The sequence below is a fragment of the Podarcis raffonei genome, chromosome 9, assembly GCF_027172205.1.
Source record: "Podarcis raffonei isolate rPodRaf1 chromosome 9, rPodRaf1.pri, whole genome shotgun sequence".
Taxonomy (NCBI): domain Eukaryota; kingdom Metazoa; phylum Chordata; class Lepidosauria; order Squamata; family Lacertidae; genus Podarcis; species Podarcis raffonei.
In genome coordinates, this window is record NC_070610.1 from 74695147 (window position 1) to 74722590 (window position 27444).

At 45.6% G+C, this 27444-nt stretch overlaps 1 protein-coding gene across 7 annotated transcripts in view; it reads left to right on the plus strand.

Annotated features, from left to right (window-relative positions):
* RNF24 (ring finger protein 24) overlaps positions 1 to 27444 on the plus strand; it is an 81310-nt gene that overhangs the window by 51579 nt on the left and 2287 nt on the right. For 6 of the 7 annotated variants that reach the window (XM_053402063.1, XM_053402062.1, XM_053402067.1 and 3 more), the window contains 4 exons: positions 14228 to 14377; positions 21288 to 21330; positions 23769 to 23810; positions 27258 to 27337. In XM_053402063.1, coding sequence (XP_053258038.1) covers positions 14228 to 14377; positions 21288 to 21330; positions 23769 to 23810; positions 27258 to 27337 — 315 coding nt within the window. Of the gene's footprint in view, positions 1 to 12089; positions 12365 to 14227; positions 14378 to 21287; positions 21331 to 23768; positions 23811 to 27257; positions 27338 to 27444 lie in introns of those variants that run through there. The other variant, XM_053402065.1, reaches the window with a different exon arrangement.

Genomic DNA, 27444 nt, shown 5'->3' on the forward strand with positions numbered 1-27444 from the left:
TTTTAGGTAATCCTCACGACAGGCCGGCAATGTAGTTTAGTAGTGGTATTATCTTCCCTGTTTCGTTTTATTGTTATTATTTATTGAATTTGTATGCTGACCTATACCCAGAGGTTTTGTAGGGGGTGGGGGGCCTTGCCTGAGTGCTGTGTGCTGCAACATAAACGCACCTCACACAACTCTGGAGGCAATTACCGTATTTTTTGCTCTATAAGACTCACTTTTTCCCTCCTAAAAAGTAAGGGGAAATGTGTGTGCGTCTTATGGAGCGAATGCAGGCTGCGCAGCTATCCCAGAAGCCAGAACAGCAAGAGAGATTGCTGCTTTCACTGCTCAGCGATCCCTCTTGGTGTTCTGGCTTCTGAGATTCAGAATATTTTTTTCTTCTTTTCCTCCACCAAAAACTAGGTGCATCTTGTGGTCTGGTGCGTCATATATATATATATATATATATATATATATATATATATATATATATCGAGTTTCCCAATGACAAAATAAGACATTTACATTCCACCAAGTGTCCGTGTCTTTAAATAGAGCCTTTGCATAATTGCAGACAGAATTGTGCTTCTTGCTTTCTCTGTATTCCTTTGCGTGGTGTTTGGCTGACGACGAAAACACTTGGCCCATCCGGCACCAAGGGCTCCCCCGCACTTCCGCTTGTTCCGTGCCTAGAAAGCGTGTCTCCGAGAACTGTGTCTTGAGACCTTTTTTCCACTTGCCTCTTGGTGCTCTCCCCAAGAAAACCTGCTCTTTAGTGCGGAATTGGAGCAAATGTCCACTTGCGGAAAACCCGGCTGACGTTTGCTCGGATTTGGTGGCAGAGAGTGGGTGTCTGTCCCCCCCAGGGAAAGCAGTTGGACAAACCTCTTTGTCTCTCGATCTGAGGGAAAGAAACAGGGGTTGTTTGCTGGAACATGAAGGTTGTGGCAGCAAAGTGGGATGTGCTGGTTGTCTGGAACCCGGAACAGAGGACCTTAAGGTCCTTGAATAATCATAGTTTAGAGGCCCCGGATCCTAAGGAAGTCAGATTATCCTCCACCAGGGCCAGGGCCTTCTCGGTGATGGCTCCGACCTGGTGGAATGCTCTGTCCCATGAGACCAGGGCCCTGCAGGATTTTACTTCCTTCCACAGGGCCTGTAAGACAATGCTATTCCGCCTGGCTTTCAATTTGAACTTAGCCTGATCTTTTATTCCCCTTCCTTCCCTCCCCCTCCCCTTTTTATGAAGATTACCAACTCTGGGATCCCACAGCTAATTCTCCCCTGGTCTCCTCGCTGGCCCAAATAGGACTCATTTAGCCAGCTAGCCCTGGTGATCATCTAATGTTTATTGGGTGGATTTCCCCCCTAAATTGATTTTTGAATTCTGAATTTATTGTTATTCACGTTTTATACTGTATTTTATGCTGTTTTTCGTCACATCAATTAAGCATCAATGTTGAGCCTTGTGGAAAGATAACTGCCTAGGTAGGAGAAGTGAAATATGTACATCATATAGGAGCCTGCACAACACAAAACACTGTTGCTGTATGTAGGTTTTATTTTATTGGTTTTTTATCTTATATTTTGGAAATGTACATCCAGGTTTTTCCCCATTACATTTTTTGGGGCCTCCCCAAGAGCGTGGGGCCCTAAGCTATAGCTTGTTTGGCTTATACATAAATCCGGCACAGCCCACTACATAAAAGAGGAGTGATAAGGCTGCAGGGATGTATTATGTGGAAGATTAGGCAACTGAGGCGAGTAAACACCAGGCTGAGCGCACACAAAACACACCTTTGCCCCACCTTGAGCAAAGTGTTCTCACATCCCCGGCCCCAGCCCCAATCCTCCACAGCTGCTTATTCCTCAGAATTATTGAGGAGCCGCTCAGAAGCATGCCACGAATCTGGGTTATTTGCAGTCTCGATTTGGCTTTTTGTTTTTAAAACGGAGCTGTTTCAGTCTTCATTATCACCACCATCATCATTGTTTGGTTTGCCGCCTTTCCATAGTTGAAACGATGCTCAAGGCGGCTTAAAACACGACCAGATTTACATAATTACAAACATAGCAGAAGTCATAAACAATAAATAAAGCACATCAAAATGTACACAACCAAATGGAAACAATTTCCACGTAAATCATAAGATTTAAGATACAACAACAAAAATAATAAATAATAATAAATTTTTATTTATACCCCGCCCGCCCCGGCAAGAGCCGGGCTCAGGGCAGCTAACACCAGTAAAATTACAATTTAAAAAATCCCCAATTTAAAATACAGGTTAAAATATAACTTATAATGCAGCCTCATTTTAGTAGTAGCCCATAGATCAAAACCATAAGGGGAGGGAAACATAAGGGTCAGACTGAGTCCAAACCAAAGGCCAGGCGGAACAGCTCCGTCTTGCAGGCCCTGCAGAAAGATGTCAAGTCCCGCAGGGCCCTAGTCTCTTGTGACAGAGCACTCCACCAAGTCAGGGCCAGTACTGAAAAGGCCCTGGCCCTAGCTGAGACCAATCTAACCACCTTTGCGACTTGGGACCTCCAAGGTGTTGTCATTTGTGGACCTTAAGGTCCCACGTGGGGCATACCAGGAGAGGCAGTCCCGTAGGTATGCGGATCCTAGGCCGCATAGGGCTTTAAAGGTCAAAAGCAGACCTTAAACCTGACCCTGTACTCCACCGGGAGCTAGTGCAGTTGGTAAAGCATTGGATGAGTGTGATCCCGCAGCAAGGACCCCGCTGGAGTTTCTGGGTCAGCTTCAAGGGCAGCCCCGCATAGAGCGAGTTACAATAATCAAGCCTGGAGGTGACCGTCACATGGATCACTTTGGCCAGATCAGGGCAAGAAAAGTAAGGGAACAACTTCTTAATACGGCAGAGATGGAAAAATGCCACCTTTGCTGTGGCTGCAACCTGCGCCTCCATGGAAAGGGAGGCGTCGAAGGTTACACCCAAGCTCTTGACAGAAGGCGCTGGCACTAACTGAGCCCCCGCAAGAGATGGGAGTTGGCCCCCAACCCCATGTCGTACCAACCCAGCCAGAGGGCCTCTGTCTTTGAAGGATTTAACTTCAACCGGCTCCCAGGCAGCCATCCAGCCGCAGCTTCCAAGCATCTGGTCAGTGTGTCCGGGGCCGAGTCACGGCGGCCGTCCATCAACAGATAAAGTTGGGTGTCAATAATATCAATAACAGCAACAAGCTCTCTCAACCCCCCATAAACAATGTTCCAGCCCAAGAATCTGTTCGACAGCCTCCGCTTTTGTAGCTGGAGTCAGTCCACACTCCACTCTCCCAGGCCAGATGGGAAAGGGCCAGGCAGGCAGGTCACAGGGCTCACATCCAAGATGGTCTCATTTAAAACAACACGGATAAAAATTAAAAACAATTTAAAAGAGGAGCCCACCCCAAGCCAGGTGGAGAGAGGCAAGGGCAGGGCCCTTCAGACCGACCCACAGCAGGCAATCTTCCATTCTTCTCAAGCCGTGTCTGCGGTTTTCGTGCCAAGTTTCCCTTCCTTTCAGTTTCTTCCTTGTTCTCCTGCAACTTCCAACAGATGCAAAGTGCAGAAAAGAGACTCCCATTTTGTCTCCTCCTGGCTGCCTTCAAAGGGGGATTAGCCCAATTCAGGGGCAGATTCAGCTGTCCATGGCTACTAGTCATCGCAATGGCTTTGTGCTCCTTCCAAGATCAGAGCAGCCGTGCTACAGTAGGGGACCCCGAGGTTCCAAATTTCACAGGCGCCTTGTGCGACGCCAAAGTTCAGCACCCCCCTCCCTCTCGTGCACCATTCTAAAGGGGGTGGATAAAAAAATCAATTATTATTTTTTAACAAAAAATAATAATCCAGTTTTTTTAAAAAAAATTAAATTGGATTTTTTTTTATTTAAATCAGGTTTTTTTTAATTTAAATCGGATTTTTAAAATAAAATGCTTTTGGAGGAAAAATCTTTCTAAAGATAGTTTCCTAGTTAAGTTACATTATAGTGCAAAGGCTATTCATCAGGAAATAAGATTTTGTTTTAAGTTCTTCATGTTGCTAAAACTCAGTCTTAAGGTTGTTGTTTTTAAAAAAAAGTTTAACCACATCAGTTAACAAACATGGACACATATGCTATAACGTTATTTTTTTAGTTAAATAAATTGTTTAAATTGTTATTAAGTGAATGGTTATTTTTCTCCTTCCGATAAAGTACAGCAGAAGAGTTGTCCGAATATAAATAGTTAACTTATTAAACCTCACAATGATTTCATAATTATCTGTCTATGTGTTTCTAATAGCGTAACCAAATCAGTAATTTTTGATATAATCGTAAAAACTACTCTGAAAATTTATCATTCCAAAAATGAAGCCTTCATCTGATTGTCAATATTAAGATTATACAAGCAAGAATGAGTCTTTCTGTAAAAAAAAAAAAAAAAGATTTAAATCGTATCATAAAACCTTTATTGGCATCACATACAACATCCAAAACAAATCAATACAGAATTACCACTTCCCCAGTGGTACAAAACATTTGCTAAAAGAAAGGAGGCAGAGCAGTCTTATTGACTAGTGATTTAAATTGTGATTTAAATTGATTTGGTTTAAATCAAATCCACCCCGATTCTAAATCATACCTGTGGCGTCCCCAACGACATCCCTGAGGCTCTGTGCCCAGGTCAACCGAACCAGTTAAAGGTAAAGGGACCCCTGACCATTAGGTCCAGTTGCAGACGACTCTGGGGTTGTGGCGCTCATCTCGCTTTATTGGCCGAGGGAGCCGGCGTACAGCTTCCGGGTCATGTGGCCAGCATGACTAAGCCGCTTCTGGCGAACCAGAGCAGCGCACGGAAATGCCGTTTACCTTCCCGCCAGAGTGGTACCTATTTATCTACTTGCACTTTGATGTGCTTTCGAACTGCTAGGTTGGCAGGAGCTGGGACCGAGCAACAGGAGCTCACCCTGTCACGGGAATTCAAACCGCCAACCTTCTGATCGGCAAGTCCTAGGCTCTGTGGTTTAACCCACATGAGCAGCGCACGGAAATGCCAGAGCGGTACCTATTTATCTACTTGCACTTTGATGTGCTTTCGAACTGCTAGGTTGACAGGAGCAGGGACCGAACAACGGGAGCTCACCCCGTCATGGGGATTCGAACCGCCGACCTTCTGATCGGCAAGTTACACACCCCTAAACACCCCCCTCTACATCCTGCCTCTGAATACTAACTTCTGGGTCTTGCAAGCAGGGAAAGTGTTTTGGCCCTCGCTTGACCTGCTTGTGGACATCCCATGGGGGCACCTCACCAGACCGGGCATTCAGTCAACACACAGCCAAGTGCCAAGGTATGACCTGCCATGGAGACCTCGCCCGGGTTTCCCACCCTTCTCTTTAACTTGGCACTGCAGTCAGAACCTGGCAATTTCTTGTTTGTATCCGTCTGTCTCGTGAGACAACGGAGGAGTGCGCCTTTGCGGGTGAAGTCAAGCTGTTGGAACTTGCAGCGCCTGCTGTGGCTGCAGAGACCGATACAGAAGAGACATGTTTTGTTGCAGCTGGGGCAGAGGAAGGTGTCCGGTTGTGCTGCTGCAGGTGCACCAGGGAGTTCATTCTCTCTGCACTCCTCCCACCGGTCATTGCTCCTCTGGTCACTGCTGTGGATGCATGACCTAACTGCTTGTCTCTAGGCACTGTGGCCGTCTGCATGGGATTCCCACATGACAGGGGTAAAGTCTGTTTGGGAGGCCCCCACTTCCTGCTCAATTTTTTGTATTGCAGTGGGGTTGGACTAGATGACCCTGGGGTCCCCTCCAGTTCCAAGATTCTAGGACAGCCTTCCTCAACCTCAGCCCTCCAGATGTTTTTGGCCTTCAACTCCCATGATCCCTAGCTGGCAGGACCAGTGGTCAGGGATGATGGGAATTGTAGTCTCAAAACATCTGGAGGGCCGAGGTTGAGGAAGGACATGTTGTCTTACTGTGAGTTGAATGCATGCCAAGTAGGGTGCATATTCCTGTGTCAGTAAACACAGAACCCCCCCCCTTTTTTTTCACTGGTCAGCCTTATTCCAGGAGGTTAGGGAAGCTGCAGAACAGCTCTGGTGAGAGATATTTTGCTCAGGGACTCCTAAAATTTGCCTGTTGGTTCCACCCAAAAATACACATACGTGCGCATTCCCTCGCACGGGGCGTGCAGCTAATTATTTGTTAACCAAGCTGCATTTATAATGTTTACCTCATTCATCCTCCTAACGAACTTAAGTGAAGTCAAGACACAGCAACTTGCCCAATTCTGACAAAGGAGCTAGGCTCTGAAATTGGATTTCCTCCAAGTCCAGACCTAATACTGCGACTCGCTTGTTCCCAAACACCTTCTGCCCTTGTACCCCTGTAGGAGTTCCCTGTCCTGAGATAGATAAATCGATTTAAAGTCTTTATATACTTCTTTTCAGGCGGACCTCTCCAGTTTGCATTTTTAATAATAATAATACTAAATAAATAAATAAATAAATAAATAAATTTTATTATTTATAACCCACCCATCTGACTGGGTTTCCCCAGCTACTCTGGGTGGCTCCCAACAGAACACTAAAAGCAGAATAAAACTTCAGACATTAAAAATTTCCCTAAATAGGGCTGCCTTCAGATGTCTTCTAAAAGTCAAACGGTTGTTTATAAAAATTAGGCAATGAGACAAGACACGGAATTGTTTCTGCCGTTCCCTGTCTTTCAGAGGGTTGGACTAGATACCTTCTGGGGTCCCTTACAGCTCTATACATTTATACTCTATACATGCTCTATACAAGGCAATATACATTTCAGAAGCCCCTCAGTTGGAAAAGGGAAGGGATCTGGAGGCTGACCAGGAATGGGATTTTGTTTGGTTCACGTTTACAGGTGAACCCACCAAGTTCACATTTCCCGAAGCAATCTGTGACCCGAACCGCAGCAGTCCTTCAGAATTTGCACTTGTCTGACAGTTGCGATGCAGTTCTCCCACCGGGTAACATGCGCAAAGACACAAATGCTGGGAAAAACCTTGCATTGCGGGTTACCCAAATGGATTTGTTAAATAAGGGGGAAGGGGAATTGCTTGCAAGAATGTGCACATTACGCAAGGTTGCACAAGCGTGTGTGTCCAATAGGATACGGCCATGCTAAAACCCCAGTACGTTTTCAGTAAGATAAGAGTATATATATTTTTTAAGCGACCATCGCAGACTCATGTAGAAATGTGGGGAAATGAACCTAAAAGATTGGAGAAACGAAAAACAGAGAGAAACTGAAATTGTGCAGGTTTGCCCAGGCTTCATGGTGGCAGCTCCCCTGACTATATCTGTAAGTCTTCTTAAGTCAGAAAATGGATCCAGAACGAGGTGAGGGGGAATCCTCTGTGTGTAGGTGACACTTGTTTTGCACACTTTGCTGTCAGGAAGGCTCTCACTCCCATCAGCGATACCCGGCGTGGCCAGTGGTCAAAAATTATCAGAGTTGTGGAATTGGCCAATGACCCTGTGAGGGAGGTTAGGTTGAGGGGCAATGATTGCCGCCACCGCTCCAGGTTACCCAGAGAGCTTCATGTCCCTGGTCTCCCATGTCCGAACAACAACAACAACAATAATAATAATAATAATTTTATTATTTGTACCCCGCCCATCTGGCTGGGTTTCCCCAGCCACTCTGGGCAGCTTCCAACAAAGATTAAAAATACATCAAAATGTCACACATTAAAAACTTCCCTGAACAGGGCTGCCTTAAGATATCTTCTAAATGTCAGGTAGTTGTTTATCTCTTTGACATCTGATGGGAGGGCGTTCCACAGGGCGGGTGCCACTACCGAGAAGGCCCTCTGCCTGGTTCCCCGTAGCTTTGCTTCTCACAGTGAGGGAACCGCCAGAAGGCCCTCGGCGCTGGACCTCAGTGTCCGGGCTGAACGATGGGGGTGGAGACGCTCCTTCAGGTCTACTGGGCCGAGGCTGTTTAGGGCTTTAAAGGTCAGCACCAACACTTTGAATTGTGCTCGGAAATGTGCTGGGAGCCAATGTAGTAACCCAAATAAAGCAGTGGTTTTCAACCAGTATGCTGCGGCAACTTGGGGTGCCTTGAATGATGGTCAGGGGTGCCCTCTTTCCTTGCCCTCTCGCATTTCTGCCTCCCAAAGGCTTGTGGGGCTGTTTGTTGCAGCAGCCCTGGTCTTTCAAGAATTCTGACTCTCTAACCACAACCCCCTCCCCACTGTCTCTCTAGTACAGGAGGCTGATATTATAATAATAATAATGATGATGATGATGATGATGATCTGAAATACAAAGTTGGGAGGAGATACTTTGACATGCAGGCTGCTGCGAGGGGGCGTTGAGGGGAGCGTGGGATATTCTGAATACCTGCATAATAAACGTAAGACAGATAACAAAGTTGGTGGCACACCTTTGGGAGTGACCATCCGGCGGCTTCGTAGAGTTGGAAGGGACCCCATGGGTCATCTAGTCCAACCCCCCGCAGCGCAGGGAAAGGCTCTCCCCTGAGAAGTATTACTCGCCAGAGTTTGTTTTGTGCAAGAGGTGTGTGCGCGAGAGAGAGCTGTGCTTGCCCGTATCTTTGTTTGCCCAATTAATTAATCATCCCTATCAGTTAACCCACACCACAACCTTTTCATTACTGTTTATAAAGTGCAGGGAATTCAGGCAGCAGTGCTAGTGACCTAGTTTTTCTCTTGGTAAAACTCGAGTGAAGTAAACATGTAAAAAAAAGTCCGCTGAAGCACTGTGGCCTTAACCCAAGCAGTCCCGTAACTCGATTCCGCACCTTTATTCTCATCCAGTAGCAGCAGCAACACACTATCCTTGTTGCAGGGGGAATGGGCCAGGATCCCTGTTGGATACAGAACAGTGTGAGGGGCAGGCGATACCTTTCCCACTAATGGCGTCACTGGCGCTGTCCAATAGGTAAAGGTAAAGGGACCCCTGACCATTAGGTCCGTCGTGACCGACTCTGGGATTGCGGCGCTCAACTCGCTTTATTGGCCGAAGGAGCCGGCGTACAGCTTCCAGGTCATGTGGCCAGCAGGACTAAGCCGCTTCTGGTGAACCAGAGCAGTGCACGGAAACACCGTTTACCTTCCCGCTGGAGCGGTACCTATTTATCTACTTGCACTTTGACATGTTTTCAAACTGCTAGGTTGGCAGGAGCAGGGACCGAGCAACGGGAGCTCACCCCGTCGTGGGGATTCGAACCGCCGACCTTCTGATTGGCAAGCCCTAGGCTCTGTGGTTTAACCCACAGCGCCACCCACACCCACTAATGGCATTCCACTAATGGCGTCACTGGCACTGTCCAATAGGTGCTTGCAGTAGCCCTATCTCCATAGCCCATGCTGAGTTTTTATCAGGATGGCAGAAATCTCAATTGCCCCGCAGCAAATGACCCTGTTTCGATTCTCCAGAAAAGGTAACACTCGCCTAACAGAAGCACTCCCTTAAGATAGCATCTGAATCCCCGACATTAAGCAGGAGAGGCAATGTGGTGTAACAGTTAGAGTGTCGGGCTATGGCAGTGAGAGACCAGGGTTCAAAACACCGCTCAGCCATGAAGGCAACCTTGGGCCCATTGCTGTCTGTCTCCCCCCCCCCCGGCAACCTACCTCAAGGGGTTGATGTGAGAATAACACAGGGAGAGCAAGGAGGAAAAGGTGATATAGATGCAATAAGTAAATAAACAGGGGATTCTTTGTTCTATTTATAATAAAAAGTATTTATATGCCGCCTCCTTGCAAAATACCAGGGCATTGTACAGCAACATTTTTTAAAAACCCTTTATGTTGAGTAGTTGTCTCAATGAACCAGCTTTCAGCAGTGTAGAAAAATGCTTCCCGTGTTGACAGCTTTTTCAACACAGCTTGAATAAGCAAACCTTTCCGCATGAGTTCGTCACGCAGTCAAATGATTGCCTGAGTAGCAGCTTGGCAACATCCTGTTTGGTGCTTGAACCCTCCTTGCACAGGAATACCCCACGCAGCCAATCAGATACTATTAAAAAATAATAATATTCCAAACATGCTTAGGGTCTTATTTCCTCCTTTACCTACCTGAAAATCAAAAGTGGCGCATGAAATATCTACGTCTTTTCCTTTCTTTCTCTTTTGCACAAATTGGCCTACAGATAAAGTCGCCAGCTTTCCCCTGGTAGTGTCCCTTCAACCATGAACTTGCAGAAACCTTAGCAGGTGAAGTCCCGGAATTGGGCATGAACGGCTAGGGGCATGTTTGCGTGCTGAATTTCAGGAAATTCAGGAAAGGCTCGTTCGTACAAATGCAGTGGGTGTGTGAATAAGCTTCGGGAATAAAAATAGAATTCCATTATACAGGCTGTTCTGTTGGCTGCCAGGTGAAACATTTCCTCCTTTTTTGCTGGGGGCATGCGGGTCCGTGCAGTTGAAAGCCTTTTCAGCCCACTCCTTGACGGAAAAGGCTCCCAAAGGTCAGCAACCAATAAGCCTATTCTAAGTTGCATCAAGAGAAGTAATATTCCTGCTGTATTCTGCCTTGGTCAGACCTGGGTAGCTCCATTGCTTAGAGCGTGGTGCTGATAACGCCAAGGTTGCAGGTTCGATCCCCGTATGGGACAGCTGCATATTCCTGCATTGCAAGGGGGTTGGAATGGATGACCTTCAGGGTCCCTTCCAATTCTACAGTTCTGTAATTCTATGACCACACCTGGAGCTGTCGCTCTAACCACTACATCGCACTGCCTCTGCGCACATCACTTGGTGAGCCGCCCCTTTTTTTATTTGTTGTCAGTTACATTTACAGCCATACCTCGGGTTACAGACGCTTCAGGTTGTGTTTTTTCGGGTTACGGATCAGAATGGGTTACTTCTGAGTTTCGGCAGTTGCGCATGCGCAGAAGCGCTAAATCACACTTTGCGCATGCGCAGAAGCGCCGAATCGCAACCCACGCGTGCGCAGACATGGGTTGCGAACATGCATCCCAGACGGATCACTGTATATACCATCACCTTTATCTTGCAAGGACCTTAAGGCGGGGCACATCATTCTCTCCTCTCGCTGCTCACCCTACAACAGCCCTGTGGAGTAGGTTACGCCAAGAGATGGCCTGAAGGTCAGCTTCATGGCTGAGTGGGGATTCGAACCCTCGTCCCCAGGGTCGTAGTCCAACACTCTATCCATTACACCACATGGACCTGTGGGCAGAGTGGTCTGTTTGGGAGCCAATGAATGTGCTGCTGGAGCTCAGGATGTTGTTCATTCCTGGTAGCAGCCCTCCAGGAATCGAAACCAGGTTCTCCTGCAGAGATTGAACCCGGGTTCTTCTGCATTCAGGACAGGTGTCCCAAGACTGAGCCACCCTCCATCTCAAGGAACAGTTCTTAAATTCACAAAGCCGTCCACGGCACAGATTTTGCAAAGATACAAGCTAAGTCAGGGCGGGGCTGGGGTCTCGCAAGTTCTGAGCTTTGCGACATGCCCAGCAGCTCTGCTGTCGCACGAGGATTTGAACCCTGGTCTCCCAGTCCTCATCCGACACTCTAACCCAGGCATAGGCAAACTCAGCCCTCCAGATGTTTTGGGACTACAATTCCCATCATCCCTGACCACTGGTCCTGTTAAGGTGCATGGGAGTTGTAGGCTGAAAACATCTGGAGGGCCAAGTTTGCCTATGCCTGCTCAAATCCAATAGTTCTCAAACTAAGTTACGTCTAATTTGAGACAAACTAAATCTCCTCTCATTTTCAGCACAAGCCTTTCTCTTTTCTGATCTTTCACATCTGTCAGAGTTGGAAATCTCTGTTTTGCATCATAACTACGATTGTCCTCAGTACCTCTTGATGTTCTTGCGCTCGTATTGAAAAGATACCTCTCCCATCTTTTGCAAGTTTTTTTTTATAAAAGAGCTTGAAAGCTGCCAAGCAGCTGTGCAGCCTCCGCGCTGGGGTGTCCCGGGGGGGGGGGCGAAGAGCGCCGTGTGAAAATTGCAAAAAGCCCATTCTTGTGACGCTTGTAATTTTCCTCTCTCTCTGCCACATGCTCAATGGAAATCTCCTCCCCTTCAAAGCCAAACATAATAAAAGCCACGATAGGGAAGCCACGCCTGGAAACCAAAAGGGGAAACTGCTCTCTGCCTATAGGATCACTCTGCGGGACCAAGCCAAGGCAGGGATCAGCTCAGAGCCTTGGAGATCTGCCAAGTTGAGCTGCGGAGGCTGGGTCTTCCAAGAGGGAATTTCTGCCGGATGAGAGGGCTGTTTCTCGCTTCTGCCAAAAAGCATTATTCATCTTAAGCCAGCAGCCGCTTAGAAGGAAACTTTCTCCCCGTCCGTTTTTTAACCATTTTGCTTTCGTGTCCGACCCACCGCTCCGATGCCGCATAGCATGTGAGTCCTAATTGTGCCGGAATTGTCCGAAGAGCCTCTTAGGAGGGCTGCTTGGGTGAATGTCTGGGGAGGGAAAGGCAGAATCGAGAAGATCAAATAAAAAAGAAGGTGGCAAAAGTTTTGCCACTCTGCTTTCTTTGGTCAGTGTTGCCTCCGCGATGCTTGGCTTGGCACTGGAGTCGTGAGCCTTTCTCAAGGTGGACAAACTTGCTTTGCATTTAGCAACTACACCATGGGTAGGGGAACTTAAGGCCCAGGGGCCAAATCCGGCCCAATAGCCTTCTAAATCCGCCCTGCAGACAGTCTGGGAATCAGCATGTTTTTATATAAGTAGAATGTGTCCTTTTGTTTAAAATGCATCTCTGGATTATTTGTGGGGCCTGCCTGGTGTTTTTACATGAGTGGAATGTGTGCTTTTATTTAAAATGTACCTCTGGGTTCTTTGTGGGGCATAGGAATTCGTTCATTTCCCCCCCAAAATATAGTCCGCCCCCCCCCAAGGTCTGAGGGACAGTGGATTGGCCCCCTGCTGAAAAAGTTTGCTGATCCCTAATCTACACAAACCTCCATGTTGTCTCTTTTTTGGGAGTGGGGGCAGGCTGAGGAAGGGAGGGACTTGGTTAACTCCGCCTTGTGGCAAAGTTATGGCGAAGGTAGCTTGGAAACTGCCTTATTTCTCCCTCTGGGCTCCTCCAGGCTTATTCTCTGTTTATTGAGCATTCGTCCTGATTTGCTTTGCTTACTCAGTTAGACTACATACGGACTTTATTGAGCATTTGTTCCAGTATGACTGTGGGACAGTTATACAGCCAGTGCTTTTTTTCTTTAAGAATGTTTAGGGGTACTCTCATTTTCCTACTCATATTGAAATACTGCCCCTCAATGAGGCCAAACTTAGATTCACAAAATGTTTAGGGGTATGCGTACCCCTGCGAAATCCCCCCCAAAAAAGAAGCACTGTATGCAGCTATATACCCCACGTGTTCAAACCTAGCTTATCTCTAGGAACAACAACAGCGGAACACTGTTACTGGTCCTGAATTGTTGTTGTTGTATTTGTATGCCACTCATCTAAACTGGGTTGCGCCAGCCTCTGTGGGCGGCTGCCAACAGAATATTAAAAACACAACAAAGCATTAAAAACTTCCCTAAGCAGGGCTGCCCTCAGATGTCTTCTAAAAGTCATATAGTTGTTTATTTCCTTGACAACTGAAGGGAGGGTGTTCCACAGGGCGGGTGCCACTACCAAGAAGGTCCTCTGCCCGGTTCCCTGTAACCTCACTCCTCGCAGTGAGGGAACCGCCAGAAGCCCTTGGCGCTGGACCTCAGTGTCCGGGCTGAACAATGGGGGTGGAGATGCTCCTTCAGTTATACTGGGCCAAGGCCATTTAGGGCTTTAAAGCTCAGCACCAGCACTTTGAATTGTGCTCAGAAACGTACTGGGTGCCAATGTAGATACTTTAAGACTGGTGTTATATGGTCTCAGCAGCCTCTCCCAGTCTGGGATGGGGATGATGGGAACTGTAGTCCAAGAAACAGCTGAAGACCCAAGTTTGGGAAACGTTGGGTTAGACTATAGCTGGTCTTTATTGAGCATTCGCTCTGATTTGTTTGCAGGGAGGTTATACAGTGATGAGACAGTTATACGACAATGAGCATTTATGATGATTTGCTTGTTTGGTGTGATACTACAGAGGGCATCTTCTTGCTAATTGCCCATCCCACACTTTTCATTGCGTTTCTCTTTAAAAAACAATGTTGTAATCCACTTTGGGATTCGTTGAAATCAAAGGTATATTGTTTCCAGGAAACAATAATTCAGAATTCTCACCGCCTTGTTTTTTGTTTTGTTTTTCTTGCCAGACCATCCATGAGCTCAGATTTCCAGCATTACAGTTTCAGGATGCCAAACATTGGATTTCAGAACCTGCCTCTCAACATATACATTGTGGTCTTCGGCACGGCCATCTTTGTCTTCATCCTGAGCTTACTCTTCTGCTGCTATTTGATCAGGTAAGGACACAGAAGAGCAACAGGTGGGCAAAGGCCGCTCTATTCCGAAGACAGGCTGCCTGGGGACTGCGTGGCGGGAGGTGCCAAAGGCTAGAGTACACCCACCTTGGTGGCAGAGGCCGGCCATTCGCCATTCGGAAAGAAGGAGGTTGTGTTCCGCTTGGCAGATGCAAGGAAATGTCTCAGATTCCTGTGTGTAAGGCACCCCCTCTGTGAGGCTGGCTTCTTGCCAGTGGGTTCCTTTTAGTCTTCCCCAAATCCTGCTGCCTTTAGAGAGAGCAGGCGATTTTTGTCTCCCAACTCCCTGGCTTAGGAGAACTTTGCTCCGAGGTTTCCACCGGCAGAGTGGAAGTGTTCCTTTGACGTGCGCAGCTCACAGTGTGCCGTCCTAATGTTGACAGACTCCAGTTCCCATCACTCCTGGGCCGTTGGCCAGGATGACTGAGACTGATGGGATCTGGAGTCCAGGAACATCCAGAGGGGACCACGTTGTCTACCTCTGTTCTAAGCAGTCCTGAGGATCCTGGTTCAGAAAAGCGATTTTCTGGTTTTCGAGAAGCTTCATTTTTTTTGAATGTGTCTTTTCCTGGTGCACAGGGAAAATAGTTTCCATTTGGTGATTCGCGCATGAACCTGCCGTCTCCCTTTCACAGCTGTCGGGATGCGGAAGCGAGCTTTTTAAGGAATTTGCTCTTTCTAACACTTCAGGGCATCTATCTCTCTCTCCCTTTCTCTCTCCCTCTCCTGCAAATAACTTGCATACTTGTGGTTAAGAAATTGTCTGTATTTTTTTTCCCCGCCCACCTCTCCAAGCGGCGCGGTTCAGAGGTTAGTCGATGAAACAGGCTCAACTTGTTAATCTGAACAAAGTGGGAAAAGGCAGCCCTTTCCAAACCAATTGCCACTTGGGAAGTTTGAATATTCAGTGGCGCAGACTAAACAGGTTGGAGTAGGATATTTGCAGGGTGTGTGTTTAGCTTTAAGAAAGTCTGCATGCCGGCCACCAAAACAGCAGGCTAAGTCCAGCGGGTATTCATTCAACAGGCAATATTCTGGCTCTTGGCGGCGGTCAGGAACAAAGGGATTTTATTGTGTGGGATTAGCTCCTATTGTGACACAGCTTGCACAAAGATTGATATTCTAAACTATCAGCTCAGCAGTGGTGGACTGTATGTTTTGCACCCATCAGAGAGAAAGACACTATTTGGCCACCACTCCAAGCTATAGTTTAGTGTGATGAGACTGAGTCACACTAACACATGACTTCGTCACACCCCACCATGTCTGTCTCCCTCCTTCGTGGCCACAAAGAGGAGTTTGTACTTCCATTCTTGTTGAATCGTACTATTGTGATACAAACCAGTAAACTGTGGTTGATCCTTTTTTTAAAAAAATAAAAATAAAAATAAAATTATATATAAAAATAAAATTATATATATGGTTTTTCAAATTAAAATTTTAGAGTCACATGGCCAACATATAACATCTCTTGGACTTCCCTCCACCCCTTTGTGGGTCCTATTGTTAATCATTTCCTCCTGCGTCTTTTATAATAATCCAAACTTTTTATCTCTCCATTGTATCCAAAATTCACTATTAGCAGAGCCAGGACAAACTAAAAAATAAGGTGCGAGACTGGCTACATTATGCTCAAATTCAAGAGGTTTTCAAAATGGACAAAAAAGTTGGTTTCCAGGTGGAAAAGTCGAAACTAGAGACAGAATTGTTAGAACCAAAGACAAAGCTGTTATCTAGAATGTATAACTTGCTGCTTATGTGGAATTTACAGGATGAGACAGTTAAATCTGCTATGATTAAATGGGCACAGGATGTTGGACACAACATTATGTTTGAAGACTGGGAAAGGTTATGGAACACCGGAATGAAATTTACGGCCAGTACGGCCTTGAAGGAAAACATTATGAAAATGATATACCGGTGGTACATGACCCCAGTCAAGTTAGCTAAGATACATCACCTGTCTGACAATAAATGTTGGAAGTGTAAGGAAGCAGAGGGGACTTTCTTTCACCTCTGGTGGACATGCCCAAAGGTTAAGGCTTTCTGGGAAATGATTTACAATGAGTTGAAAAAGGTATTTAGGTATACCTTTCCCAAGAAACCAGAGGCCTTCCTGTTGGGCATGGTAGACCAGAAAGTGTTAAAGAAGGACAGAACTTTGTTTATGTATGCTAGTACAGCAGCAAGAATACTCATCGCAAAGAACTGGAAGACACAAGATTTACCCACGCTGGAGGAATGGCAGACGCAGTTGATGGACTATATGGAGATAGCTGAACTGACCGGCAGAATCCGAGATTTGGATGTAGAAACAATTGAGGTGGACTGGAAAAAGTTTAAAGACTACTTGCAAAAGTATTACAAACTGTATGAATCTTAAGACGGTGCATGATTTGAAAATGATACGCTTTAGCAATTATGATTAAGTAAATAGTAAACTAAGTGATAAAAGAGAAAAGGAGATAATATGAAATTGAACATGTTACGTTTATTTTAAAGGTATAAAAATTCTGACATAATACATTGAATATAGATACATAACATGTAAAAGTTACAATAAGGTATGACATAAGGTAACAAATTGCTGACATTGTTAATATAAAGAACGCAGAATCGGAAGGGGTGGGGAAGTCCAATTTGGGATTTTTGTTAAAAAAAAAAAAAAATGGTTTCTTGTAAACTCCTTGTTTGTAATGTATAAAATTTGGAAAGAAACGTAATAAAAAATATTATAAAAAAAAAAACAAAATTCACTATTAAACTACAAGTGATATTCCAATCCTGCTGTTTACAATGGTCTTTAGGATAAGTTATAAATTTCCCCCATTCCTTATTAAAATTTTGGACTTCCTGATTTCTGATTCTTCTGGTCATTTTAGCCATTTCGGCATAGTCCATCAACTTGATCTGCCATTCTTCTCTGGTAGGGACTTGCTCTTCTTTACATCTCTGGGCTACCAGAGATGGCCCAGAAACTGGTTGATCTTAGCTTGTTTCAAACAAACCATAGTTAACTTGGAACGATGGGCTTTAAAGCTGAGTCGTTTAAAGGAACAACAGTTAGCATTTGTTGTAGCCGAGTTGTTGGAACAAAGATTAATCTGTGGCTAAATGGAAGTGAAAGCTTCAGAACTCACCGGAACTCGGTTCTGGCACCTCTTGATACAGGATTGAGAGTAGGCTTGAGAAACCCAAAAGAGCATGCAAATATATTATTATTATTATTATTATTATTATTATTATTATTATTATTATTTTATTTATACCCCACCCATCTGGCTGGGTTTCCCCAGCCACTCTGGGCAGCTTCCAACAGAATATTAAAATACAATAACCCATTAAACTTTAAAAGCTTCCCTATACAGGGCTTCCTTCAGATGTCTTCTAAAAGTCTGGTAGTTGTTTTTCTCTTTGAACGCCCTCTCTGGTGGGAGGGCGTTCCACAGGGCAGGTGCCACTACCGAGAAAGCCCTCTGCCTCGTTCCCTGTTACTTGGCTTTTTGCAGCGAGGGAACCACCAGAAGGCCCTCGGCGCTGGACCTCAGAGTCTGGGCTGAACAATGGGGGTGGAGATGCTACTTCAGTTATACAGTGGACCTCAGTATCCAGGCAGAAAAATGGGCGTGGAGACGCTCCTTCAGGTATACTGGGCCTTTGAGGCCGTTTAGGGCTTTAAAGGTCAGCACCAACACTTTGAATTGTGCTTGGAAACATACTGGGAGCCAATGTAGGTCTTTCAAGACCGGTGTTATATGGTCTCAGCGTCCGCTCCCAGTCACCAGTCTAGCTGTCGCATTCTGGACTAGTTGTAGTTTCCAGGTCACCTTCAAAGGTAGCCCCACGTAGAGCGCATTGCAGTAGTCCAAGCGGGAGATAGCTAGAGCATGCACCACTCTGGAGAGACAGTCTGTGGGCAGATAGAGTCTCAGCCTGCGTACCAGATGGAGCTGATAAACAGCTGCCCTGGACACAGAATTGACCTGCGTCTCCATAGACAGCTGTGTATGCGGGGCCTTTAGCCCTCCAGCTGAACTACAACTCCCATCAGCCCCAGCAAGCATGGCCAGTGGCCGGGGGCGATGGGAGTTGTAGTCTAGCAACATCTGGAGAGCCAGAGTCCCTCCACCTGGTTTAATTGTATTTTCCCAGTATTGCCTGGGTGCAGGTTCCTTCATGTAGCTGTGTTGGCTGATTTAAACAAATCTTAGCCAGTTGGTTGTGTGGGTTTTTAATTTAGTTAGCGATTCTTCCAGGAAGCTTATGGTGGCGTACTTGAGTCCTCCCCACAGCCCTTTTATTCTCACAACAACCTTCCGAGGTTGTTTGCATCTGGCCCAAGGTCACCCACTAAATTTCATGGCCGAGGGAGGAATTGAACAGAGTGCCACCCTAGTGTGACACTCTTAACAGCGACCCCACACTGGCTCTTGTCACTTAAAAGTACACGTGAGGGGGAAAACGATAGTTCTAAAACAAAAGTCATTCTTCCTTTGGTTTTTAGATTTTGCACCGGTTTGTCACAGTCGTCATCACCTTAGACGTGGGTTTTCTTCTGATTTGGAGGGCAGGTTGATTGGGGGAAATGCCTCTTAAAATAGACCTAAGTATAGTTTTCTATTACTATTTCTTTTTTTTAAAAGCAATTTAATTAATTGCAGCACCTTTCTAGCTGATGAAAAAGTTTTTAGACCGATTAAGCGAACCAACTAATTGATGTAAGTGTTGTCAAGTAGAGACATTCAACATCCAATTTTCCCTTGAAGAAGGGCACTGTTATGAGGTCCACTCGGGGGTCTTGGGCTGATTTTGAATTTGCACCACCACCCCAGTGGCAATGCTCTCTTCCAGCTCTGTGACATTCGCATGTTGCAGCTAACGCCTTTTTGGCCAAAGCATAGCCATCAACAGCATTTTAGAACACAAAACTATTGGTTGAGTGTCTTTGTTTTCAGCTCAGATCCAACAAGTCGTTTGTTGTTCCTCTTGCAAGGCCAAAGATGCAGTATCTCTCCGTCCCGCGATGTACATAGATGCCGTTTCTATTTCCCTGTTAAATCTAGTTATTTATACATAATTATGCGCTGTCGCGGCACCAAGGCTCGGGCGACTCCCATCTACAAAGATTGCATTCTGCTCGTTCATATAGAAAAAGAGCATCGTATCTGAAAGCACTGCACAGATCTCCATTCTTCCTTTTGGGCAGCATATTTCTCCGTCGATTGCCACCGTGGGTTGTGAATGGGCTTTTTGGAGACATTGAGGGGCAATGCATGGCATGGACTTCGTGAGATAGCTCCACCACATAATGTACCGGGAGGCTCGCTTCCTTTTGTCAATAACCCCCTGCATTAGAAAGCTAGCACATCAGCAAGAAGGCTGGACCGGTTGTTTCACACAAAGGAAGATTTTGATATGTACAGTGGTACATACGCTTCAAGTTACATACGCTTCAGGTTACAGACTCCGCTAACCCAGAAATATTACCTCAGACTAAGAACTTTGCTTCAGGATGAGAACAGAAATTGTGCTCCGACGGCGCAGCGGCAGCAGGAGGCCCCATTAGCTAAAGTGGTGCTTCAGGTTAAGAACAGTTTCAGGTTAAGAACGGACCTCCGGAACAAATTAAGTACTTAACCCGAGGTACCACTGTAGTAGCGTGGATTATTCCTCTGTGTCTACTGCAGAGATGCCATCCTCTGGGGAAACCCAGTCAAATGGGCAGGAGATTATTATTATTATTATTATTATTATTATTATTATTATTATTATCCTCCTATGATGAGCTCGACCTGTGCATGCCCTAAACTATTTTGACTCTAAGCCAGAGCTGACAACCATGAGTGCCAGCAGAATTTGGGATAAAGGAGGCCGCTTCGGTCCTTTAGCATTTTTGTTTAACTCAGGGATGGAGAACTTCCAGCCTTCCAGATGTTGTTTAAAAAGAAGCCCAGCTCACATCATCCCTGACCATGGACCACACTGGGTTGTGGCTGATGGGATTCGAAGTCTGGCACATCTGGGATGGCTAAGGGTTCTCCCAACCTTATTTCAACTGGTCCCAAGGAGAATATCCCGAGGGGCAGAATCTGTGTGTGGGAATCTCAGGCTCCTGTGATGAGCGCCACTGGGATCTGGTGGGGTGGAAAGACAGCGGGTTCCTCTTTTAGGTCAAAGCGAGGGCTGAAGCAGAAACGTTTTTAAAAAAAGAAAAAGAAAACAGAAGTACCAATTTGAACACCAATCTGCATAGGTCTTTTTTCCCCATTAGTTATTTAAAAAAAAACCACAATTGAAACAACCACCCAGGAGTATTTATAGCAGGAAAAACAAGTTCCTGGTCTTAAAACTTGTTTGCGGTATTCTTAAGAATTCAAGAGCCCATGGAATAAAAAGCAGAGAGGATAATTATATCAGGCAGATATTTCTTTTCTTTACTTTTCTTTTCACCACCTTTACCCCTGTTGCAAACTGTCAGGTTCCTATGAGCTTCCTTTCCTTCCAAAATGTGCTGCCTGTTTGCTTACAGATCTCTGCCTTTGAACTCAGAAAGGGTTGAGTGTGCTATTAATGGAGGCAAATCTACAAAAACGTTATTCATTTTTCCTTTGCGTTTTTGCATAGCGTTGGCAACTTGCAAAGTGTTCGGTTTCCTGCGTACGAGTGGCAGAGTCCAGTAAGCCTTTCACTACTCAGTTTTCATTTGGACAGAGCAGGCCTAAAAGAGACTATCTGGTGTGATCTGTTCCCAAGGGTGGCGATTCTGATGTGCTGTTAGAGTCATAGAATTGTAGAGTCCAACCCTCTGCAATGCAAGAATTGTTGTTCCATTTTGTGTTTTTTATCTACTGTACCTTCTTCCTATTCAAACATCTTCTTCTTTGTTTTCTAGGCTTCGACACCAAGCCCACAAAGAGCTTTATGCCTACAAACAGGTAAGCTTTTCTTTCTCTTTGTCCCCTGCCGCCAATGTCGCTACCACCCGGTCGCCCTGACAAATTTCAAATCAGGGCATAGTTGAAAAGCTTCCCTGAGCTTTCACTTGCAACTAAAAGGCAAAATTGTTTTCAGGCTGCAGGCAAGTGAGCAAAACATCTCAGGTGCTCTCAGCCCTTTGCAGACAAACAAGCAATAAGATTTGACCCCTGCCCCAGGGAGCTTCCAAATTAGAATTCACCACCAAGGATAAAAACCACGATGAAGGCAGGGCTAACTAGGAGCGACTCTGACACACCCGTACCTGATTTATCCTTCCCTGCCCAAACCACAAACTGTAGCTGAGGTTTGTTCTGTAAACTGTGGTTTGACATAAAGCAAAAGCCTGAGTTTGGACGCAACACTTAGGCCAAACCATGGTTTGGCTGCCAGCAGCCAAGGAGCCGCCATCTTGTCTCTGGGAACCTGGGGTTGTATCCAGTGAAGACGTCCAGCTAACTTAATAATTTCCATTTCCGCAGTGGAAGTTCCTTTCCCTCTCCTCTCCCCATCCTCCCTTTCCCCAGCCAATGCAATTTTCATCTGGAGTGTTTGGGACAACCCCAGAACAGAACAGTGTGTCTTCCAGGGAGCAGGGCTGGGCGATATATTGATACATCGTCTGGTAACGGTTTCTGGACCACATCGTGATAACCGTTTCAAAAGAATTGGCCTGGCAATGCATCACAAATCACTCTGTGTGTGTGTGTCCTTTCTGACATCGTAATATGTTGGGGTTTAGCTGGCGATACATTATGTTGTTGGAAAGCATATAATGTCCAGCCCTGTCAGGGAGGGAGAGAAGAAGGAGAAGTCTTTCTGTGAACGGAATAACTCTGCTGAACACAAGCTCTGCACTTCAGCTCATTTACATTCATCCAAGGTTGCTGTAGGGGTCTTCCATACTTCCACTCATCCTGTGCCTAGAAAGCATAGGGGCAAGTGGTTTTTCGTTTGCCTTGCCGCTTTCCCTGGGAAAACCCGCTCTTGAGCGCTGAATCGGAGCAAACATTAGTTCACGGAAAGCCCAATTAATGTTTGCTCCAACTCAGCGTTCAAGAGAAGGTTTTTCTGGAAAGAGAGAGAGAGGTTTTTGTAAAATATGGAGGGATTTGTGATATGTTAAATGAACCATGGAAAGAGAAGAAGGGAAGTCATTGATATCTTAAGGATGTAAAATGAGTATTAGAAATAGTAAAACAGAAACTTATACAGTGGTACCTCTGGTTGCGAACGGGATCCGTTCCGGAGGCCTGTTCGCAACATGAAAAGAGCGTGACGTGTCTGCACACGCGCAGGTTGCAATTTGGCACTTCTGCGTATGTGCGTGACGTCATTTTGCACTTCTGCGCATGCGCGAGCAGCGAGACCCAGAAGTAACCCTTTCCGGTACTTCCGGGTCGCCGCAGGACGTAACCTGAAAGAACGTAACATGTAGCAAACGTAACATGAGGTATGACTCCATATATATGTGTGTGTGTGTGTGTGTGTGTGTGTGTGTGTGTTTGTGGGAGGGAAGCAGTGGTACTAGCTGCAGTCCAGATAAGCTCCATGTGCAAACAGGGCCTTGGAATTCCTCCTGAGCAAAACATGCATAGAATTGCACTTCACCTTCTCTTTCATGATCCCATGGAAATATATTTTTAAAAAATTAAAGAATCGTCCAGTAACACCTTAGAGACCAACCAAGTTTATTCTTAGTATAAGCTTTCGTGTGCATGCACACTTCACACGAAAACTTATACCCAGAACTAACTGGGTGCTACTGGACAATTTGTTTTATTTTTATATATATTTCAACTGCATTAGACCAACACGGCTACCTACCTGAATCATGATACCATGAGGGCAGTGCTTTTTTCCCCTAAAAAAACTGTTTAGGGGTATTCTCATTTTGACTCAGGAAAATCGCCATTTTATAGTTCAAATCAGGGAAAATAAATACAGTAAATGGACAAAAGTACAAAGATGCACAAAAATATTTAGGGGTATGCGTATGCCTGCCTGTCGTCATCCCCAGAAAAAAAGCACTGCATGGAGCCCATTCGATGCATTCAACTCTTCCCCCCTCCCTTTCTGTTTCTATAAGTTGATGATACGTTTGTGGGGGCCTTTTTAGCATACCCAGTGGGGCAGATTTCATTCTGGTACTGCTTTTCAACCTTTGCAAGTCAAGGCTTTGGGAGCAAAGGTCTGCTGTGTCGTCCGGCTTGCGTGCATCTTACAAGAATTCAACCCCTGTTTTGCAATGTTTGTTTTCGTTGTGTGTGGGGGTTTTTTTGCACAAGTACAGGCACCTCTGTTTTCTAACTCTCTCTCTCTCTCTCTCTCTCTCTCTCTCTCTCTCTCTCTCTCTCTCTTTTTTCTCTTTCTCTTTCTCTCTTTCCCCCCCTTGCAGGTTATTCTAAAGGAAAAAGTCAAAGAACTCAACCTACATGAGGTAAGTTGGCTTTGTCACCCACGAAGAAAATCAAACTGATGTGGAAACAAGGAGAACTGAATTTAAGGTTGGGGGGGGGGGAATGAGAAATTGAGATAAATGAAATGGACAGATTTGCCCTTCACTAGCCACCAGGCAGATCTATAGCACAGCCCCAGTTTGCCTTAATCTTGATTCCGCCCCTCCAAGAAGCTCTGGGAACTGTAGTTCTGTGAGAGATTGGCTGTCTCCCATCAAAGAATTCTAAACACCCACCCCAATTTCCAGCTTCCAGGATATATTTGGGGGGGGGTGTTGAAGAGGAGTCATGGCAGTTAAATAGATACAGAACTAACTTTATCATTAATAATATTTGTTTAAGAACATTTCAGTTGCATCATACTGATTTTAATCTTTGTTTTGTGTTGGTTGTAAAATGAAAAGTATAAAGAAAAAATTAAACAAAAAAGAAAAGAAATAATTTCAGTTATAGAAACTAAAGTGAAAAGACAGAAAAGTGCAAATGTAAAGAAAGTAATATATATATATAATATAGTACGCTAAATATACAGTCTTACCGGCACCCAGATGCCTTGGGAGTTGAACGTTTCAGCTCCCAAACAATCAGAAACCAGAAGTGAGTGTTCCGGTTTTCGAACTATTTTTGGAAGCCGAACGTCTGGCGCGGCTTCCACTATTGTTTCCGGTGTGCCTGCACAACCAGAAACCAGTCGGAAGCCACGCCTTGGTTTCTGAACATTTTGAAAGTCAAACAATATTTCGGAACGGATTCCGTTCAACTTCCGAGGTACGACTGTAATCAGAACCAACTTAGTGCCAACAAAGACATGAAACCCATCTAATTTCCAGAGCTCTGTCACGTAAGCTGTGCTCTTCCCTTGTGAATAATGCAGAGCCTTCTCCAAAAATAAGTCAGGGGCTCTCTTTTCCATCCAAAGAAGAGCCTTGTGAAGTCTGGAATCTTGCCTCCTTCCTTTGCCGATGAAATTAGGCATCACTTGGGTCACCTTAGAATCATAGAATAGAATCATAGAATCATAGAGTTGGAAGAGACCACAAGGGCCATCGAGTCCAACCCCCTGCCAAGCAGGAAACACCATCAGAGCACTCCTGACATATGGTTGTCAAGCCTCTGCTTAAAGACCTCCAAAGAAGGAGACTCCACCACACTCCTTGGCAGCAAATTCCACTGTCGAACAGCTCTTACTGTCAGGAAGTTCTTCCTAATGTTTAAGTGGAATCTTCTTTCTTGTAGTTTGGATCCATTGCTCCGTGTCCGCTTCTCTGGAGCAGCAGAAAACAACCTTTCTCCCTCCTCTATGTGACATCCTTTTATATATTTGAACATGGCTATCATATCACCCCTTAACCTCCTCTTCTCCAGGCTAAACATGCCCAGCTCTCTTAGCCGTTCCTCATAATGCATCGTTTCCAGGCCTTTGACCATTTTGGTTGCCCTCCTCTGGACACGTTCCAGTTTGTCAGTGTCCTTCTTGAACTGTGGTGCCCAGAACTGGACACAGTACTCCAGGTGAGGTCTGACCAGAGCAGAATACAGTGGCACTATTACTTCCCTTGATCTAGATGCTATACTCCTATTGACCTTCCTTTCGACCTTTTCCTGAGCTCAGCAAGGATGTTTTCAATCTCTTGTAACGCTTGAAATCTGGCAAGGTGGGAAGAGACATCGAGCCGAGGAGGGAAAGAGAAGTCGAAAGCCTCCTCAATTACTGTGGCGCCATTGGCGCTGATGGAATGAGTTACGGGGCTCTAAATTTAAATTTTGGAGGGAAGTGGGGAGTGTGCTGGAGCCCCGGTATGCGTGCTCAGAAGGCCGGACTTTCAGCAGCACAAACCTGACACCGTTATCGCTCTGCTCGGAGGGGAAAAAAGCCAAAAAAGAAAAAAAAGCAAGTTTGGTTATGCAACTGCCAGTTGCCACACAGCTGGAGAGGTTATTTTTATAGGCTATAAATCCTTACTGCTGGGTGGAGAGTCCCAGCAGGCCTTAGAGGAGGCTGGAAAGTTCTGTACCTTTCTCAAAAGAATTGTCTCTGACTCGGGCACATTTCCCTCCAGTCCTTTTTGTAGAATTGCAGAGTCCCTAAAGAATTAGGGGTCCCTAAAGGTCCTCTATTCCAACCCCTGCAATGCAGGAATCTCAGATATTGGAGACAAAGGTGTTTTTTTCTGAACTGGGATTGTTCTCATTTCTGGTAAATTTCAACTTAAATAAATCAGGACAGTCCAGGAGCCAGCACAGTTATGGGTGCCTTCAAACAATTTCATTTATTTTTATTTTACCAAAATTATCTCCCACACAGTCCCTGGCATCCTGACATTTTAATCCAGTCGAAAACATTTTCACTTTGTAGCGTCAAAACTCTTCTTCCAATGCAGCAATAGCAATTCAAACACATATTTTTAAGAACAGCCTGCAGGATCAGGCCAGCGGCTCATCTTGTCCAGCACCCTGTTCTCAACGTTGTCTGTGGGAAACCAGAAATCGGGATTCGAACACAAGACCAACTCTCTCCTCCTGCAGTTTCCAGCAACTAGGACTCCGAAGCATTGCTGCCTCCAACTGGCAAATATAAATATATTAGCTGCAGCCAGTAGGACTGTTCCTGTGCACATAACATCATTTCTTCTTTTGAAATCTATCTGAGTCCATCATCCTGGTATGCCCCACGTGGGACCTTAAGGTCCACAAATGACAACACCTTGGAGGTCCCAAATCGCAAGGTGGTTAGATTGGTCTCAACTAGGGCCAGGGCCTTTTCAGTACTGGCCCCGACTTGGTGGAACGCTCTGTCACAAGAGACTAGGGCCCTGCGGGGCTTGACATCTTTCCGCAGGGCCTGCAAGACAAAGCTGTTCCGCCTGGCCTTTGGTTTGGACTCAGTCTGACCCTTACGTTTCCTTCCCCTTATGGTCTTGATTTATCAGCTGCTTTTAAAATGAGGCTGCATTTTAAATTGCATTTTAACCTGTATTTTAAATTTTGTGTGTGTTTTTTTTTTTGGTGTCCTGTCCCCCCACCATTATGTTTTTACTGTGATTTTATTGGTGTTAGCCACCCTGAGCCCGGCTCTGGCCAGGGAGGGCGGGGTATAAATAAAATTTGTTATTATTATCCCTGGATAGCTCAGTTGGCTAGAGTGCGCTGCTGATAATGCCAAGGTTAGAATCATCAAATTGTAGAGCTGGAAGGTACTTTGAGGATCATCTAATCCAACCAGGAATTTGCAGCATTATTATTATTATTATTATTATTATTATTATTATTATTCCCCACCCATCTGGCTGGGTTGCCATTGCAGGGGCTTGGACCAGATCCTCAGGTCCCTTCCAACTCCATGGTTCTGAATGCAAAATATTTTTCCTCCCCTGTCTAACTGACCTTTCTTCTTCCTCCCCTTGCTCCTCTCCCCCCCCCCCTTTCAGATCTGTGCTGTTTGTTTGGAGGAGTTCAAGCCCAAAGATGAGCTGGGAATCTGCCCATGCAAACACGCCTTCCACAGAAAGTAAGTGTGCAAAATGGTCCGGGGAGAAATGTTTGCAAAGGCCTCCGGCCTCTCTTGGAAACCCCTGGGGCTGCGGGCAGCCTGTAAATTTGGAGGAGCAGCAGAAG